Source organism: Aquarana catesbeiana, linkage group LG01, assembly GCF_042186555.1.
Source record: "Aquarana catesbeiana isolate 2022-GZ linkage group LG01, ASM4218655v1, whole genome shotgun sequence".
NCBI classification, from domain to species: Eukaryota; Metazoa; Chordata; class Amphibia; order Anura; family Ranidae; genus Aquarana; species Aquarana catesbeiana.
The window spans coordinates 877,521,377-877,539,702 of NC_133324.1; the positions used below are offsets into that span (position 1 = coordinate 877,521,377).

The window sequence follows — 18,326 nt, forward strand, 5'->3', positions numbered from 1 at the left end:
GATATAACGCCAACATGTCAGAAAAAAATAGAAACAAAATCAAAAACAGAATCACTGAGTTGGAAAAAGGATCACTCCCCTTATATCAGTATTTTGTTGGACCACCTTTTGCTTTCATTTCAGCATTTAGCCTGTTGGGATATGTCCCGTCTAACGTTTCCCATCTAGACTTTGCAATATTTCCCACTCTTCTTTGCAGAACTGCTCAAGTTCAGTTAAATTTGATGGTGACCGTTTGTGGACTGCAGTCTTCAAGTCATTCCACAGATTTTCAATGAGGTTTAAGTCTGGGCTCTGACTAAGCCATGCAAGGACATTCGCCTTTTTCTACTTCAACCACTGTGTGGTCATTATGATTTGGGTCATTGTCATGTTGGAAGGTAAACCTTCTTCCCATTGACAACTTTCTGGCAGATGGCAGCAGATTTTCCTCAAGAATTCAATGGTATTTTACCCCATCCATTTTTCCTTCTATCCTGACAAGTGCTCCAGTCCTTGTTGCAGAGAAACACCCCCATAACAGGATATTACCACCTCCATGCTTTATTGTAGAAATGGTGTTATTTAGATGGATTTCCGCCAGGCATATTGTTTGGTATTGAGGTCAAATCGTTCAATTTTAGACTCATCTGACCACCTTAAACGCACCTTTGGTGGTATGGTCATATGAGACTAAAATTGAATTATTTGGCCTCAACACCAAACAATATGTCTGGCTGAAATCCAATACAGCTTACCATCCAAATAACACCATTCCTACAGAAAAAGATTTACCCTCACTATTGCTTTGGTGACCGTTGTCTGCCACCTAAAAAGTAATAGGCAAATTCTAAATTAGATAGATCTGAGTTATCACAGCAAAGGAGAAATATTACAACAGAAGATATGCCCTCACTTTGGAAAGCTCTCCCCTCACTTCCTGATTTGTACCTGGGACAGAAAATAACAGAAAAGTATTCTAATGTCTGGCTTCAGTTGGCCCCATAACCGATAAAGCAGTATAAGGAATGTTTGGCTCCATGCTGCTTTGCCAAATCATCTTTCACTGTACTGCCTGTCCATGGCTAGCCAGACTCTTAGCGCATAGCCAGGGTGGAGAAAAGTATTTTATGCATCCTTACTAGATTGGCTTGCTCACCTCTTGGTCGAGCGATCCTGAGGACCACAACCTGGCCCCAGCATGAGGCAAAACCTAATTCCACCATCAGGAGCCCTGGTGAATACCGGTTGGTACTTAGGACTCATGCCTCGGGTGAGCCCACGTTACCTGCCAGGGGAATCTGCTTGTGTATTTATCCTATTGGTTTCTGTGTAAGCCTTTCCACTGCTATAGCCACTGGCCTCCGAGCCTGATCTGATCATGACAATTAGATTGGGAATATAATGTGGAATAGCCTTATAGTTCATAGTTCAAGTTGATGACAAATTGCCTATGTTTGTACTGCAGTTAAAAGATCCTCATACTTATATGTCACAATTTTCATGGTTTTGACTTGTTTTTATGTCTTTCCACCTAGGAATTGTATACAGGGGCCTCCCAGACATTTGAAAAGTTGGTGAAAAAGCTGTTATTTCAGACACTTCCTGAAATCGCTAACTTGACATTAGGAGAGTGTGAAATTCTAAAGCATGAACTACGGCAAAATCTTTCAGCAGAGCTGGAGAAGGCTGAGAATGAACGGAAGACCAGGATCAAACTCTTCCAGGAGAAACTCGTGCAGGAAAAGCAGGTATGATTTTACCAAAAAATTCACATTTCTGATAGATTTCATGTGACCAACTGTGATTTCTACAAGTATCTATCGCCACCTTCTGGTGTCAGAGGATATGTTTTAGAAATTGTTGTTTTTAAAGAAAGAGTGGTGATTTCTTCACACAAGCTGAGTAGAGAGAAGATCGATAAAGAGAGCATGAGTTCTCTGTACAGAGCATGTCATGAATATGACTCGGCTTATAAAAGCTGAGGATAAAGTGTTTGTTCACCAGTGAAAAAAAGCATGTATATAGTGTTTGTGTGGAAGGTAAAGATATAGTGGTTATGCTGAATATGGATATACTGCATAACAAGTATAGTGGTTCTAGACTAGTGGGTAGCTAGACTATGAACGGACTGGTGACAGGTAAATAGATGACGAAGCGGTCATGTACTGATAAGCAAAGATGAAGTGATCATAGACAAGTGGGCAGATCGGTTGCATTCACTGTATAGATGATAGGAAGTGAGAGTTACAGTTGTGCTCAAAAGTTTGCATACTCTTGGATAATAGGTAGTATAAAGTATATACCAGTTTTAAAGAAAACATGAGTGAGCAGGCAAAACGCATTTCTTTTATTTCGTATGGTATTCATATTTAACTGTAGGTCATAACAGAATGGCATAATCCTAAAACCAAACATGGCAACAAATGAAATTACCCCTGTTCAAAATTCTGTATACTCTTAGTTCTTTATACTGTGTATTGCCCCCTTTAGCATCAATGACAGCGTGCAGTCTTTTGTAATAGTTGTCTATGAGCCCCCGAATTCTTGCAGGTGGTATAGCTGCCCATTAGTCTTTGTAAAACGCCCTCAAGTCATGCAAAGTCTTTGGTCGTCTTGCATGAACTGCACTTTTGAGATCTCCCCAAAGTGGCTTGATGATATTAAGGTCAGGAGGCTACTCCAGAGCCTTCACCTTTTTCTGCTGTAACCACTGGAGGGTCAACTTAGCCTTATGCTTAGAGTCATTGTCATGCTGTAAAGGCCAAGAGCGTCCCATGCACAGCTTTCATGCAGAAGAATGCAAATTGTCTGCCAGTATTTACTGATAGCATGCTGCATTCGTTTTGCCATCAATTTTCACAAGATTCCCAATGCCTTTAGAGCTCACACACCCCCAAAACATCAGTGAGCCACCACCATGCTTCACAGCGGAGATGGTATTTTTGTTGTCAAGGAAGCCTTGTTGACCCCCCTCTTCAAACTTAGCGCGTATGGTTGTGACCATAAAGCTCTATTTTGGTTTCATCACGCCAAATTACATTGTGGCAGAAGCTGTGAGGCGTGTCAAGGTGTTGTCAGGCATATTGTAACCAGGTTTTTGTGGCATTGACACAGTAAAGGCTTCTTTCTGGCAACTCGATCATGCAGCAAATTTTTGTATTGTCATTTTGTGCTCCTTGAATCAACCACATTGTCTTTTTCCAGAGCAGCCTGTATTTCTCCTGAGGTTACCTGTGGGTTTTACTTTGTAACCTGAACAATCCTTCTGGAAGTTGTGGCTGCAATCTTTCTTGGCTTGGTATCAAGAGATCCCCAAATTTTCCACCTCTTAATAATTGATTGAACAATACTGATTGGCATATTCAGGGCTTTGGATAGCCTTTTCCATCTTTATAAAGTTTAATTACCTTATTACGCAGGTCTTTTGACAGTTCTTTTCTGCTCAATATTTAGCCTGCTCAGTGCATCCCTGTGAGAGCTAACAAACTCATTGATTATTTATGCACAGACACTAATTACAATTTAAAAAGCCACATATGTGTAAAATTAACCTTTAATTGCAGTAAAAGAGATGAGGACACTGTGGATGAGTGAAGGGATGGAGGGATGAGGGGACTGTAAGTGTGTGAATAGATGGAAGGATTAGGGGATGGATGGATGGGGGAATGCGGAAACTATAAATAGATGAATGGAGGGAGGGATGAGGGGATAATTGATAGGTCAGTGGATGGAGGAATGAGGGGATTATGGATAGGTGAATTGATGGAGGTATAAGGCAATTATGGATAGGTGAATGGATGGAGGAATGAGGAGATATATTGATAGGTGAATGGATGAAGGAATTTAGGGGATTGTGCACAGTTGATTGGTTGAATAGATTATGGTTAGGTAAAGGGATGGGTGGACTGTGGATGGGTAGATGTATCTGGGGATTGTGGAGGGATGAGCGGATTGTAGGAGGATGAGGAGATTGTAGAAGGATGGGTAGATTGTTAACACATGGATGAAGGGGTTGTGGTTGGATGGAGGGATGTAAATATTGTATACAGGTGGAAAGATGGGAGGGTTAAGGGGTTAAGGGCTGACTATGTAGATGGATAGGGGAGTAAAGGGACTGTGAATGTGCAGATGGGTAAAGGGATAAGGGGATTGTGGACAGGCAGATGGAGAGTTAGGGGAATTGTAGACAAAAAGATGGAGATGTAAAGGGATTGTGGATAGATGGCTGGAGGAGTAACGTTATTTTGGATATGTGGATGGGGGGATGAGGGGATTGTGGATAGGCAGATGGAGCAATAAAGGGAATTGCGAACAGGTGGATGGAGGAAAGAGGATTGTGGACAGGAGGATGGAAGGGTGAGGGGATAGTGGGACTGAGGCTGAGGTCACCCAAAGGTATGGGAAAACATGCAACCTTTTGAGTGCACAGGTGGCAAAGACCCATCTTCACGCAGGAAAAAGGTGGTCGCTCTCTAAACTTCGAGTATATGGGTGGAGGGATAAGGAGATTGTGAATAGGCATATGGAGCCGTAAAGGGACTGTGGATGGGAGAGTAATGGGATTGTGGACATGAGGATGGAAACATAGGAGACATTAAGGACAGGCAGATGGAGGACTAAGGTTATTGTAGACATGAGAATGTCAGGGTAAGGGGATTGTAGACACAAGGATGCTAGGGTAAGGCGATTGTGGGCAAGATGATGGAGAGTTAAATGAATTGTGGTTAGGTGGCTGGATAAAGGGGTAAGGGGATTGTGTAGGGACGAGAGAAATGCTGACAGGAGGAGTGGATAGCAGAAATAGGGGAATATAAAGGTAGAGTTAATATAGTTTGGTATGATAGGGAATACAGGCAACTGAACAGAGGCTAATGTTAGAGTGAAATCATTTCAGGTAGGAAAATAGGGTGAGGGTGAAGTGAAGGGATCTCAAACTGTTAAATAGAAGATTAAGAAATTATGTGTGGATGGAGTATGGTGTGAGGATGTTTTTTTAAGCACATAGAGAAAGTAATGATTGTGGACCAGCTAAGAATAACATGCTTGTGGACTGGTGAATAGAAAACCTTAAAAAGAGCCTGGTATTGGGGTATAGTCAGATGAGGAAATAACGCCTGATTATTAGCAAGTAGGTATAGAGAAGTAAAATAGACATAAACGGATGGTGCCAAAACTCTCCATTGATGCAGGAGACCACAGTAATTGCAATCTCAGACAATCTACTTCCTCTTTCTGCCAACTTAATAGTCATCATTTGAAGAGCAGATCAGTATAGAATGGGTTACTTATGACTTTACAGGTTGTAATAGGTCCCCTCACCAAGTTGTCCTAGTAACAGACAGAGCTTTACGTGTGTAGAATAAACTGATCACTAATCTCGAGGGATCTGACTGCACGATGAACTAGAAACCATTGTCGGCATAGAAGACTGACATTTCCTGTGTTAATTTGTTCATTCATTTCCATTTCTCTGGGGTGATTTGTTTTCTCTTCATATCCCGACTAAGTAGCGGATGATATTAATTCTCAGGTAATGGCGAGCATCACTGCTGTGACAGGTGTTACTAAGCAGAAAGTGCCAGACATCTCCTGGCACCTTGCAGTCACTAATTAATGTAATTATTGGGAGGAATGTAATTAACGCTGTCAGTTATTCCACACAATATTAGCAGCAACTTGACCTATGACTGTATACCCATGTAAATGTTATGCATAAACAGTATCCTGGGGAAAAGATAAAGGAGAAACGGCAATCCCAGATCAATACCTGCAGGTTGTCTTTATATTGGCTTACAGGGGTTGTGTAGGAAAACTATAATGTAACTTTGAAGAACCTTTAAAAACCTAAACCCTAAATCCAGCTGAAATATATATTTCTTTTTCGTCCATTAAGGGACAGACGAAGTCCTAAACCTTCATTTTATAATTCTGCATTCAGGAGAATTGGACACTTGCAAACAAAAAACTGTAAGCTGGCCAAGGGTAAAAGCACTCCTGCTACCAGCATGCCTCCATTTTTTGCTATGCTAGTGTGCTAGGAGTATGGGTGTCTTTTTTTTCTTTTAAGTTGCGTTGCTTTCAAGACTAACCTGTGATTTTTTTAGCAACTCGTATTCTTCAATCAAGACTCCTTTCTACACTGCTGCTGATATTCCTTCCCCGCCATCCAATTCAGTTGTCCTTAGTCCAGCTTTTGGATTGTACTGCATCCAGATCCTGGATGTTATAGGAGGAGCCTGGAAGTGACCCTCACTAATGGGGTCTGCTTTGGCACTTTCTGTTCTGGTTAAGCCACTGGTATTGCCACTGCTCCTGCCCTGTCTTTGAAAACTTACTTGATGAGTAAGCCATTTATATCAGGCACTGGGAGTTCCCTTATTTTTATTGATAGCTGGGCACTATTGCTCCCTGTCTCCCACTGACTTTTCCATGTAGGTGTTGATGCTGTGGGCCAAAGGGCTGAGGTTATTTCTCTGACTGAAGTGCATTCCGTACTCTCTTTCTTGCCATACAGCAATGAGGAAGCATCTCCCTGCTGCTGGGTCTGCTGCCAAGGATACCATAGAACTTCAATTTGTACCCGCTGCCTTCCAACATTTACTTTGGTCACCTTCAGCCATCTGTTTCTCGGGTTGTTAAATTTGACCCGGTAGCAGCTATCCAGGTTTTGTGAGTACTTGAGGCGTTGCCTCTAACCATAAGCCTGTACATTACTACACTGTGACTGCAGCATGCCTGATTCCCGACACTTCGTGCCCTCAGCAACTCTCTGCTAATGCATCAGGGACAGCTTGCTGCTCTACACCATCATTTGTAATGGAAATGAAATATGTCTGTGGTGGAATCCTGCTACTCTGGTTATAGATTTTCTCCCCTCATTGTCTTCCTCTTTGGTTCCGATGGATGTTGGTCAGCGGAACTCTCTGGCAAGAAGCAATTAATTTTCCAGGAAGAGGAAGGAGGCAGATGGAAGGCATGCTTTCCTGGTGTGAGTCTAAGGGTTTTCAATCCAGGTGTTTCTCCTAAAGGCTAATTCTCTCTTTTTTGAATTTGGGCCTGGACCAACACTTGGCTCTTAGTACTATCAAGGTTCAGGCCTCTGCCCTTTCTATTCTGTTTCAGTGACCATTGGCTTTCCACTCTCTGAATAAGAGCTTGCAGGGTGTCTCATATTTGATCTCACCATCTCCATCATTTTTGACTTTGACTTGAATTGTTAGATTTAAATCCCATTCTTTTGGTATTTTAGAAGTCTCCATCTAAACTTGTCAGAGACCTTTCTTTCTCTGCTCTGACCCACAAGGTTGATTTCTTGTGGTCATCAACTCCGCTAGATGTGTGTCTGAGCTAGCTACTAGTGGCGCCTATTGAGGAAGCCCAGTCAGAGGGTGCAACGCTTCTAGGAGGGAGGAGCCAAGCCCGTGATGTCTTGCCGCCACCGCTGTACGAGTGAAGTGGTGAGCTGGCTGACTGATATATTTTAAAGCGCATTGTACAGTTTTTTTCCTGTAAATGTTTTATATCAGTGGGGGATATTAAAACTTTTTAAAATGGAGAGCACTGTGTTGTTGCCCTTTTGTCCAATATAATATATGTTGGATGTTATACGAGTTGGTTTGGAATAGGAGGGAGCTTCCATCCAGGGTCTGAGGGGAGTGAGTGGAGGTCTGCAGATTTTGGAATCAATACCAGTTGGAGGACACAGATGAGCGTGTTTTGAGCGTGAGTAGGTTTTTCATCTGGTGGTGGATGAGCACAAGTCACGTGAAGAAGTGAAAAGAGTTGGTCACTTATATTGCAAATTTATTTGGGGTGTAGGACTAATTAGATTTTATTATAAACTCTCATTTTTGCATTTATTCTTGCATGGATTGAATATTTTGTATGGACTATATTTGATATATTATTTTTTTTGTACACACAATTTGTTTATCACAAGAGACTGTGTTGCACTCCCACTTAATTTGATTTATATAATTTATGGTAGGAGGTGGGGTGGAATCACCTTAAAGTGTTCTAGCTAGCAACACGGTTGATTTTGCATTTATATATAATTTGACTGTGCTGATTGAGAAAGAAATTTTCTTCTAGTGTATGACCAGCTTTAGACTGACTCAGATGCTCGAGATTCTGATAATGTGGACGATTCTGCTTGTGTTAACATTTTGTATCTCAATCACCGTGTGAAATAAAGCAATTGTCGTATAATAAGGTTATTTGCTGTCTATGAAAATTCTTTGCATAATGTCAATATGATTTCTTGCAGTCATATGCCGCATTGCATTGTAAAACATGTTTTTTATTTAGGAAACAAATCCTGCATATAGGGCGGCACAGTGGTGTAGTGGTAGCACTCTCGCCTAGCAGTAAGAAGGGTCACTGGTTCGAATCCCAACCACGACACTACCTGCTTGGAGTTTGCATGTTCTCCCTGAGCCTGCGTGGGTTTCCTCCGGGTACTCCAGTTTCCTCCCACACTCCAAAGACATGCTGGTAGGTTAATTGGATCTTGTCTAAATTGTCCCTAGTATGTATGAATGTGAGTTAGGGACCTTAGATTGTAAGCTCCTTGAGGGTAGGGACTGATGTGAATGTACAATGTATATGTAAAGCGCTGCGTAAATTGACGGCGCTATATAAGTACCTGAAATAAATAAATAAATAAAGAGAGGCAATTCTATGAACTGCTTTGCTGCTGCACTCTGCATTCTTTAGCATGCTGCCATATGCTAAAGCTACGTTAATAAATGTCCTAGAGCAGGACAGTTGTGTGAATGTGATAGCTGCCCTTTCAGATACAGGAACCAATCAGCATGGTTCCCAATCCTGTGATCTCTATAACAGCCAATCATCATGTGGCTTCAGCTGGCTATACAATATTAGATTTTTGAACAAACATTTTCCTACAAAAGCCCTCAGTATATTTGACAGCTCACAAATGTTGTTCGAAACTAGTTCAAAATTTTGTTTGCTTTAAACATTTGATTTTGGAACTAATGGAACTTCCAAACAAAAAACACATGCACTGTATGAAATGTGATTGTTCAAGAAACATTTTCTATCTTGCTTCTTTGAATGTTCTCACCACTGCAGTCGAAAACATGCCTCGATTTGACCCCACTAACAGTTCTAGCAAGTGAATTTTTAAAAATTTTCCAAAAATGTTCAAACAAAAATCTTCTAGTATATGCCCATTTTTTGTTTCCAAACAAACCAATGCTGGTTAAATCCCTAGTAATTGTGCCCTATAGCAGGCTGCAGCTGTTAAAGTGATGTGTAGGCTGTTAAAAAAAAATAAAACATATACAGTGCCTTGAAAAAGTATTCATACCCCTTGAAATTTTCCACATTTTGTCATGTTACAACCAAAAACGTAAATGTATTTTTTGGGGATTTTATCTGATAGACCAACATAAAGTGGTACATAATTGTGAAGTGGAAGGAAAATGATAAATGGTTTTCAAACTTTTAAACAAATAAATATGTGAAAAGTGTGGCGTGCATTTGTATTCAGCCCAAAACCCAGAGTCAAAACTTTGTAGAACCACCTTTCTCTGCAATTACAGCTGCAAGTCTTTTTGGGGATGTCACTACCAACTTTGCACATCTAGAGAGTGACTTTTTTTGCCCATTCTTCTTGAAAAATAGCTCAAACTGTCAGATTGGATGGAGAGCATCTGTAATTGAGCAATTTTCAACTCTTGCCACAGATTCTCGATTGGATTTAGGTCTGGACTTTGACTGGGCCATTCTAATGCATGAATGTGCTTTGATCTAAACCATTCCATTGTAGCTCTGGCTGTACATTTAGGGTATTCGTCCTGCTGGAAGGTGAACCTCCGCCCCAGTTTCAGGTCTTTTGCCGACTCTAACTGGTTTTCTTCTAAGATTGCCCTGTATTTGGCTCCATTCATCTTCCCATCAACTCTGACCAGCTTCCCTGTCCCTGCTGAAGAAAAGTACCCCACAACATGATGCTGCCACCACCATGTTTTACGGTGGGGATGGTGTGTTCAGGGTGATGTGCAGTGTTAGTTTTCTGCCACACATAGCGTTTTGCTTTTAGTACAAAAAGTTCAATTTTGGTCTCATCTGACCAGAGCACCTTCTTCCACATGTTTGCTGTGTCCCCCCACATGGCTTCTCGCAAACTGCAAACAAGACTCTTTATGGCTTTCTTTCAACAATGGCTTTCTTCTTGCCACTCTTCCAAAAAGGCCAGATTTGTGGAGTGCACGACTAATAGTTATCCTGTGGACAGATTCTCCCACCTGAGCTGTGGATCTCTGCAGCTCCTCCAGAGTTACCATGGGCCTCTTGGCTGCTTCTCTGATTAATGCTCTCCTTGCCCTGCCTGTCAGTTTAGGTGGATGGCCATGTCTTGGTAAGTTTGCAGTTGTGCCATACTCTTTCCATTTTTGGACAATGGATTGAACAGTGCTTTGTGAGATGTTCATTGGATATTTTATTAATAGCCTAACCCTGGGGGCGTGGCTTGGCGCGCGATGAGGAAGGCAGCAGACTAGTGGAGCTCCGCTAAGCCCTCGGCTCCTATAGCACCTACGACACCGACGATAGCAGCAAAGATGAGCAGACTAACACGCCACAACTCCAGCAACCACCCTCGCCACTCAGCCACTCTGTCCGGCTCGAGAAACATCCCGGACATCTTCAAAACTCAGCCCCGGAGAAACAAGGCCCAGTCCAAGATGGCGCAGCCTCGTGGGGAAGAGGAGTTCAGTGAGGACTCACAGTACGCTGACGAGGATGAGGTAGGAGACACCCTGACTCCAGAGCTACCTCTCACACTTACTGCCATGCGGAAAATTGCTGCAGACATTAAAGGCACACTATTCTCCGCCATAACAGAACTTAAAGCAGATGTGTTATCTCTATCAGGGAAAATGGAGGGGGTTGAGATGGCGGGTCAAAGGAGAGACAAGGCGATTACGCGCCTAGACAAAATCGCTAACTCCCACACAGCACGACTCATAGAAATGAATCGTCAGCTGGAAGACCTTGACAACAGGGGGAGAAGGCACAACATTCGGGTGCGAGGGGTCCCCGAATCGGTTGAACCTGGCAATATCACCTCCGCCCTGCAATATGTGTTCAATGAACTACTAGAGCGCCAAACAGATACTCCTATTGACTTTGATAGAGCACATAGAGCCTTGAGAGCCAGACCGGCGGACAATGCGCCTCCACGGGACATAATATGCTGTTTACCCAACTTTAAACTGAAAGAGGACATCATGGCCAAAGCTAGGCGTAATGAACATATCACTTTCAATGACACAGAAATCTCCATTTATCAGGACTTATCCCCAATTACTCTTAATAACAGAAGAGCTCTACGCCCCCTGCTGGAGGTGTTGCGCAAACAAGGCATTCCTTATAGATGGAGGTTTCCTTTTGCTCTAAATGCTACCTTCCAAGGCAAACAAATGTTCCTACGCACACCCATGGAACTCCCAGATTTCTGTCGGGACTTACAGATACCACCCATGGATTTACCGGAATGGTACGGAGAATTCTGCACACCCCCAACTATACCAGAGGCACATCCTTCACCCCACTCAACCCCGACCAAACCACCCAACAAGAAGGGGAAGTTCCAGAAACATAACACACCAGGCCCCAGCTCTACTAAAAAACATGCCAACGTGGCGAGGGCTCTACTGCCTGAATCTGACCCGGAGTGAAGAAGGAATTTATAAGAAATTGTGAGACAGTGTGCTTAAAGATCTACAATCAAGGTTTTTTCACCGTTTTTCGTGAATTAGGGAAGGTCCTGCCCTCTCCTTTCCCCCTTTTTTGTTTTTGTTTCTCCCTGTTTCTGTTTTACAGGCCTTGCATTTCTGAATTTTTTTTTTTTTTTTTTAAGGGTTCCTTTTTGATAGATGAGAGTGCCAGCAGCAACAACCTATTCGGTTACAATCTGTCCTGAAGGCAGGTAATAGTATTGATTGTGCTTAAACAAGCAAAACTAGGTGAAACTGTCCCTATAGCCAGATCTTGAGCAGAGACTAAACATTCAATAGTACTTTATTGACTCTAGCTCATAGCCGACTGACATACTTGAAAACGGAATGTGACCTTCCATCCACGGTTCTGCCAAGGACTTCTAGGTTATTAATGGAACTGTGACATAGGTGACAGGAGAGGATTCTCATAAACTGCTGGTCGCTGCAATATAGGCGTTTTTCATATTTTTATGCCTGAAGCATATCTATTTGACTGAAGGTGTTTTCAGTTAAGGGTTAACATCTCTTAGAGATGTCGGTTGTCGTTTTTCAAGTTAAGATTTGTCTTTTGAAATATTACAGGAGTCCGAGGGAGGAGGAGATACCTAAATTGAGTGACATACTCTTACTAAATCCTAAAGCAGTCTACGACAATATCTGCAGATATTACTCGGGACGTACCCTCCACCTCCCCCGCAGTGGGAGCCAACGGCGGGCATATTGGTGACGCCCTATCCAGGTGGGGTTTCACCGGTGTGCCTGCTCAGGCCCCAATCGGAACACACCACTCTAGGGGTTTACTTAGAGGTTAATTAACACTAAAACTGACCTCACTCCGCCCCTGTTGAGAGTGAGATCCAATTCTTCTTTCACCATCTCCCCTTTTCATTTTCCTCTTCCTAGCTTTTCTTTTCTCCTTCCTTAATTGCTTCCTACAAGCCATACGATTTTGATTGAGAAGACTTTTCTTTTATTCTATTTATTTATTTAATTGATTTTTCTTATATTTGACTGAACTGTTCTAGCTTATTGTGCCATTTAAGTTAACTTCTGCTACCATGGTCTACTCCACAATGGGCAAAAGCCCTACAGTAATATCGCATAACGTAAGAGGGCTTAATACTCCACAAAAACGCACACAATTGTTGAGGCTCCTGGGGAAGAAGAGGCCGGCCTTTGTTTTTTTCCAGGAGACCCATTTCAAAGCAAATGCCATACCTAAACTAACTGACAGGTACTTTACTAAGGCCTATCACGCGGCAAACACAGATTCCAAAACGAAAGGCGTCTCCATTTTAATTGGGAAAAACGCAGGTTTTGAACTATCTCAACAATTAGCGGACCCTGGGGGCCGGTTCCTTCTTCTTAAGGGGTCAATAGGGAAGAGACCAGTCACGCTAGCTAATGTATATTTTCCGAACACAGCTCACGTCACTTTTTGCCAAAAAGTGATAGACGTGCTTACGGAGTTTGCCTCTGGATGTATAATACTAGGAGGGGATTTCAATGTTCCACTGGAACCTCTCCAAGATACCTCTAATGGTAAATCCTCCATAACGTACCGTGCTCTCAAAAAGATTAGAGTTTTACTCAATAAACTAAACCTAAAGGACACGTGGCGCATAGCACACCCCCATGACAGAGACTTTACCTATTTTTCCCCACTACACAACAAGTACTCCCGTATAGACTTTATGTTTATAACACAAAGAGATCTGAGTTTATTGCGGGAAGCACATATTGGAACACGGACAATATCAGACCACGCTCCAACATCCATAACTTTGCTACTCCATACTGCACCTAAAAGTCAAGGCGGTTGGAGACTAAACTCAACCCTGCTTACAGACCCTGTAACCTTAGAACCAGTGACGGAGGCCATCAAAACATATTTTAAAGAAAACTCAACAGAAGAGGTACCACATATCATGATCTGGGAGGCACATAAATGTGTATTAAGAGGCAAACTCATTAGTCTAGCCTCAATTAAAAAAAAAAACAAAGCAAAAGAATTAAAAGCTGCGCTAGACAAAGTACAAAAATTGGAAACTCAGCATAAAAGATCGTTGGCAATGAACACGGCCAATGAGCTTTTAATAGCACGAAAGGAGGTCCAAGAAAAATTAGAGTTACAGGCCAAACGAATATTATTTTTTCGAAGAGGTTTTTTCTATGAACATGGTAATAAAAGTGGCAAGTTCTTGGCAAGGGCCCTGAGAGATATACGATCTACCACTACTATCACAAGTATAAAGAATAAGGAAGATAAACTGTTGCATGACACAGATAGGATCGCGGCAGAGTTCCATGAGTTCTATTCAAAGCTATACAAACTCCCAGCTTCACACAGACCTGAGGCAATGGAGGGTTCGAGAAAACAGATTATAGCACAATACCTAACCCAAAGTGGTATCCCAAACATTAATGAGCAAGACGCTCTGGAAATAGATAAGCCAATAGAGCAAGTGGAGCTCATGCAAGCGATCAAATCTTTAAAAACGGGGAAAAGTCCAGGCCCAGACGGCTACACAGCTATTTATTATAAGACCTTTGCCCACCTTCTGACAAAGCCCTTATTACAGGCTTTAAACTCTCTCTCGTCAACTCAAAACTTGCCACCCTCATTCAATACAGCACACATAACAGTCATCCCCAAACCTGGCAAGGACCCCAATCTCTGTTCGAGCTACAGACCAATTTCATTACTCAACTTAGACATGAAACTACTATCTAAGATTATAGCTACTAGAATTAGTAGCATATTACAGGATATCGTGGGACCTGAACAAGCCGGGTTCATGCAAGGAAGGGAGACTCGTGATAATGTGATAACTGCTCTAAATCTCATCCATTCACTTAGAAAGACTAAAACAGAGGGCCTTCTCCTGTCTACGGACGCGGAGAAGGCCTTCGATAGAGTGGAATGGGACTACATGTTTGCAGTCTGCGAACATGTGGGTCTCAAGACAAATATACTACAATGGATTTCGGCGCTGTATCAAAATCCGACGGCAAGGATAAAAATTAATGGATCACTATCAGAACCAGTAAAAATCCATAATGGCACGAGGCAGGGATGCCCCCTGTCCCCAATTTTATTTATTCTAACCCTAGAACCCTATATACGTACAATAAAAGGAAACGCATCTATCAAAGGCTTGAATATGGGTAAGACTTGCCATAAAATTACGGCATATGCAGATGACCTGTTGTTTGTGATCACACAACCACACACGTCGCTCCCCAACCTGATAAAAGAACTCCGTTTATTTAGATACATATCCAACTTTAAAATTAACTACGAAAAATCTGAAGCCCTTAATATCTCTTTAACTCCACAACAATTAGCAGCTACTAAATCAAACTGCCCCTTCAAATGGGTAAATTCCAAAATAAAATATCTGGGGATATGGCTCACTCCTGACTTAAAAGACATCTATACACAAAATTTCCTCCCATTTCTAAATACTCTGCAACAGGATCTCCAACAGTGGAATTCTAAGCCATTCTCATGGTTTGGGAGAGCGGCGGCAATAAAAATGACGGTCCTCCCCAGAGCTCTATACCTGTTCCACACGCTGCCCATCTCAATACCTAAACAGTTCTTCTCCTCATTACAGGCAACTCTTAGAGATTTCATCTGGGCAGGGAAGAAACCGCGTATTAGTATGCAAACGTTGATGAGGACGAAAGCTGAGGGAGGTATTAATTTACCACACTTTAAGCTCTACTACTATGCGACGCATTTGACCCGCATCTTGGACTGGAATTGTCACGCTCGTTCCAAGGCGTGGGTCAATCTAGAAAGCCTTAACACAGAAACACCACTAAGGTTTCTGCCATGGGTGAACAAAGAAGCGCGTACAACTGAAGTGGAAGAACACCCCACGATAGGTCCAACTTTAAAGATCTTTCAGATAGTCTCACAGCTTTACAACCTTGCGTCCTCCCCAGGCCCTCTAACCCCACTGATTAAGAATAGAGAGTTTGCCCTAGGACACACGACAAAGTCTTTTCCTCATAAGGATGACAAAACACCAATGACAGTAGCACACTGCCTTGAGAATGGCAGACTAAAAACTTTTCCCAAACTACAGACGGAACTACAGGCCGAACACTTTACCCACTGGCAATATAGACAGCTACATGACTATATTTTCTGCCCCGCGAACAAGGAAAAATTTTTGAGAGAACAAACAGGTTTTGAACAAGTTTGCTTAGCAGGAGAACAAGTACACAAAGCCACCTCTTTAATCTATAGCTGGTTACGGCCTAGTCAGGACAACCATCAGAGTAAACATAAACTAGAATGGGAGACTGCGCTGCAAAAATCTTTCACTGACACACAATGGAACAATGCTTGTATTCTGGCTCACAAATGTTCAATTAGCACCAGTAACCAAGAAACGTCATACAAAATCCTGACAAATTGGTACTTCACACCGGCCAGGTTGCACTCATGGTTCCCGGAGATATCCGAGAACTGTTGGAGATGTGGCTCTGCAAAGGGAGACATGCTGCACATATGGTGGCACTGTCCGTTAATACGTGCATTCTGGGACTCCGTTTGTGCAAGGATACAAGCAATAACTGAAACTGGCATAGTTCTCTCACCTGAATGCTGCCTGTTACACATCTCAAACTACTCGCTAAGTAGATACAAAAAGTCAGTAGTACGACATATGTTGAACGCAGCAAAAACCATAATACCTAGACACTGGAAAACAACACACTCACCCACGCTAGAAGAATGGCTCCTAGAGGTAGATTCAATATACAGAATGGAAGAAACGGTAGCCATGTCTACTGAAAGGACAGACAAATTTCATAATTTATGGAGAGCTTGGTTCATATTCAAATACCCAAAAGACTTTACCGCAACGCAGAATGATTGAATGATTGTTTTTCTTGTAGATCATATTATCTAAAACACTAGACTGAGATGACATAGCCTAAGTCATCCCGAGCAGCATAGAGCGAGACTACTCATTTCCCACACACTATCTTCATCCCTTTCTTTCACATCTTTTCCCCTTCTTTACTTTTCTTTATTTTTGTTACTGTCTACTATACAGTGTTATAAGCTTAAAGTGAGTCGAGATGCTCACAAACATGGTCTAAAGAATTATCAATAGAAATTGTATAACTAGATTCAAGATATGATCTCCACAACTCTGTAACGAGATATAAAATGATTGCTATCTGTGATTATATCATACATAACTTTGTTATACTGCAATAACATTTTTGCTAAATAAAGCTTTTTTGGAAAAAAAATAGCCTAACCCTGCTTTAAACTTCTCCACAACCTCATCCCTGACCTGTCTGGTGTGTTCCTTGGCCTTCATGATGCGCCATGTTCACTAAGGTTCTCTAACAAACCTCTGAGGGCTTCACAGAACAGCTGTATTTATACTGAGATTACATTACACACAGGTGGACTCTATTTACTAATTAGGTGACTTCTGAAGGCAATCGGTTCCACTAGATTTTAGTTAGGGGTATCAGAACAAAGGGGGCTGAATACAAATGCACAACACACTTTTCAGATATTTATTTGTAAAAAAAAAATTGAAAACCACTTCCTTCCACTTCACAATTATGTGCCACTTTGTGTTGGTCGATCACATAAAATTCCAATATAATACATTTACGTTTTTGGTTGTAACATGACAAAACGTGGAAAATTGTACGGGGTATGAATACTTTTTCAAGGCACTGTACTTCATTTAAAAAAAAAATTCTTACATTCTTATGTGTAACATGCAGTTTTTTTCAAATTTTGTCCATTTGTTAGTGTATACCCCAAAATCTAAGAAGATTATTAAATAAGACAGTATACCAAATTAAATTGTATTTCATTAAAACCGTGTAAAAAATATTTAGAACATAAAATATTTGAGATGACTATAAACAGTCATTCTTGTACCATTTCTTATTTCTTTTCTGATTGCAGAGCAAGTCTGTGTTTGCCAGTTGTGCATTCTGGGGATTTGTTCCACAGAAGGTTGGAACCGGGTAGATTGCATAGAAGAGACTAGTCATTTGAAGTTTACTTTGTCTTGATGGCTATTGGCACAACAGGGTCAAAGAACTAGCACTACTATATCCGTGTATCGGAGAGATGTACTACATATTTTTTTTGCTTTGTTTTGTGTTTTTTTTGCCCTGATATATACTTTTTTAGGTAAACCTTTGCAGGGCCAAAAACATCAGTCATGGTATTCCCACCGGCAAAACTTACTTAAATTTCTTTTATTCCACTGCCAATTTGCTACCGCCAAGAATGAAGCATGTGACTTACACCTCTCTCTAGGCCAGTCCTATGGATATTTCAACAACTTACCGATGCCCAAATCTTACCAAAACCCCAAATTTTACATACAAAAAAGTGTTTTGTCCACTCGTATCTAAAACAATTATAAAATGAGCTAAATACCCCTCAAGATTTCTCACCCACTTTATTTAGAAGCAAACATACAGTATGTGTGTACTTATTGAAATCATCCGTTCCTTGTTTGGGAAAAAAACTAAAAAAACTATGAAATATATACAGTGCATGCAAAAGTATTCACCCCCCTTGGCTTTTTACCTATT

The 18,326-nt window shown here is 41.6% G+C and overlaps 1 protein-coding gene across 2 annotated transcripts in view; it reads left to right on the plus strand.

Moving 5' to 3' along the window:
• The window catches only part of EVC (EvC ciliary complex subunit 1), a 180,012-nt gene that overhangs the window by 98,293 nt on the left and 63,393 nt on the right, over window positions 1-18,326 (plus strand). For both annotated transcript variants that reach the window (XM_073610289.1, XM_073610281.1), the window contains one exon: window positions 1,518-1,730. In XM_073610289.1, the coding sequence (XP_073466390.1) occupies window positions 1,518-1,730 (213 nt within the window). The remainder of the gene's footprint in view (window positions 1-1,517; window positions 1,731-18,326) is intronic.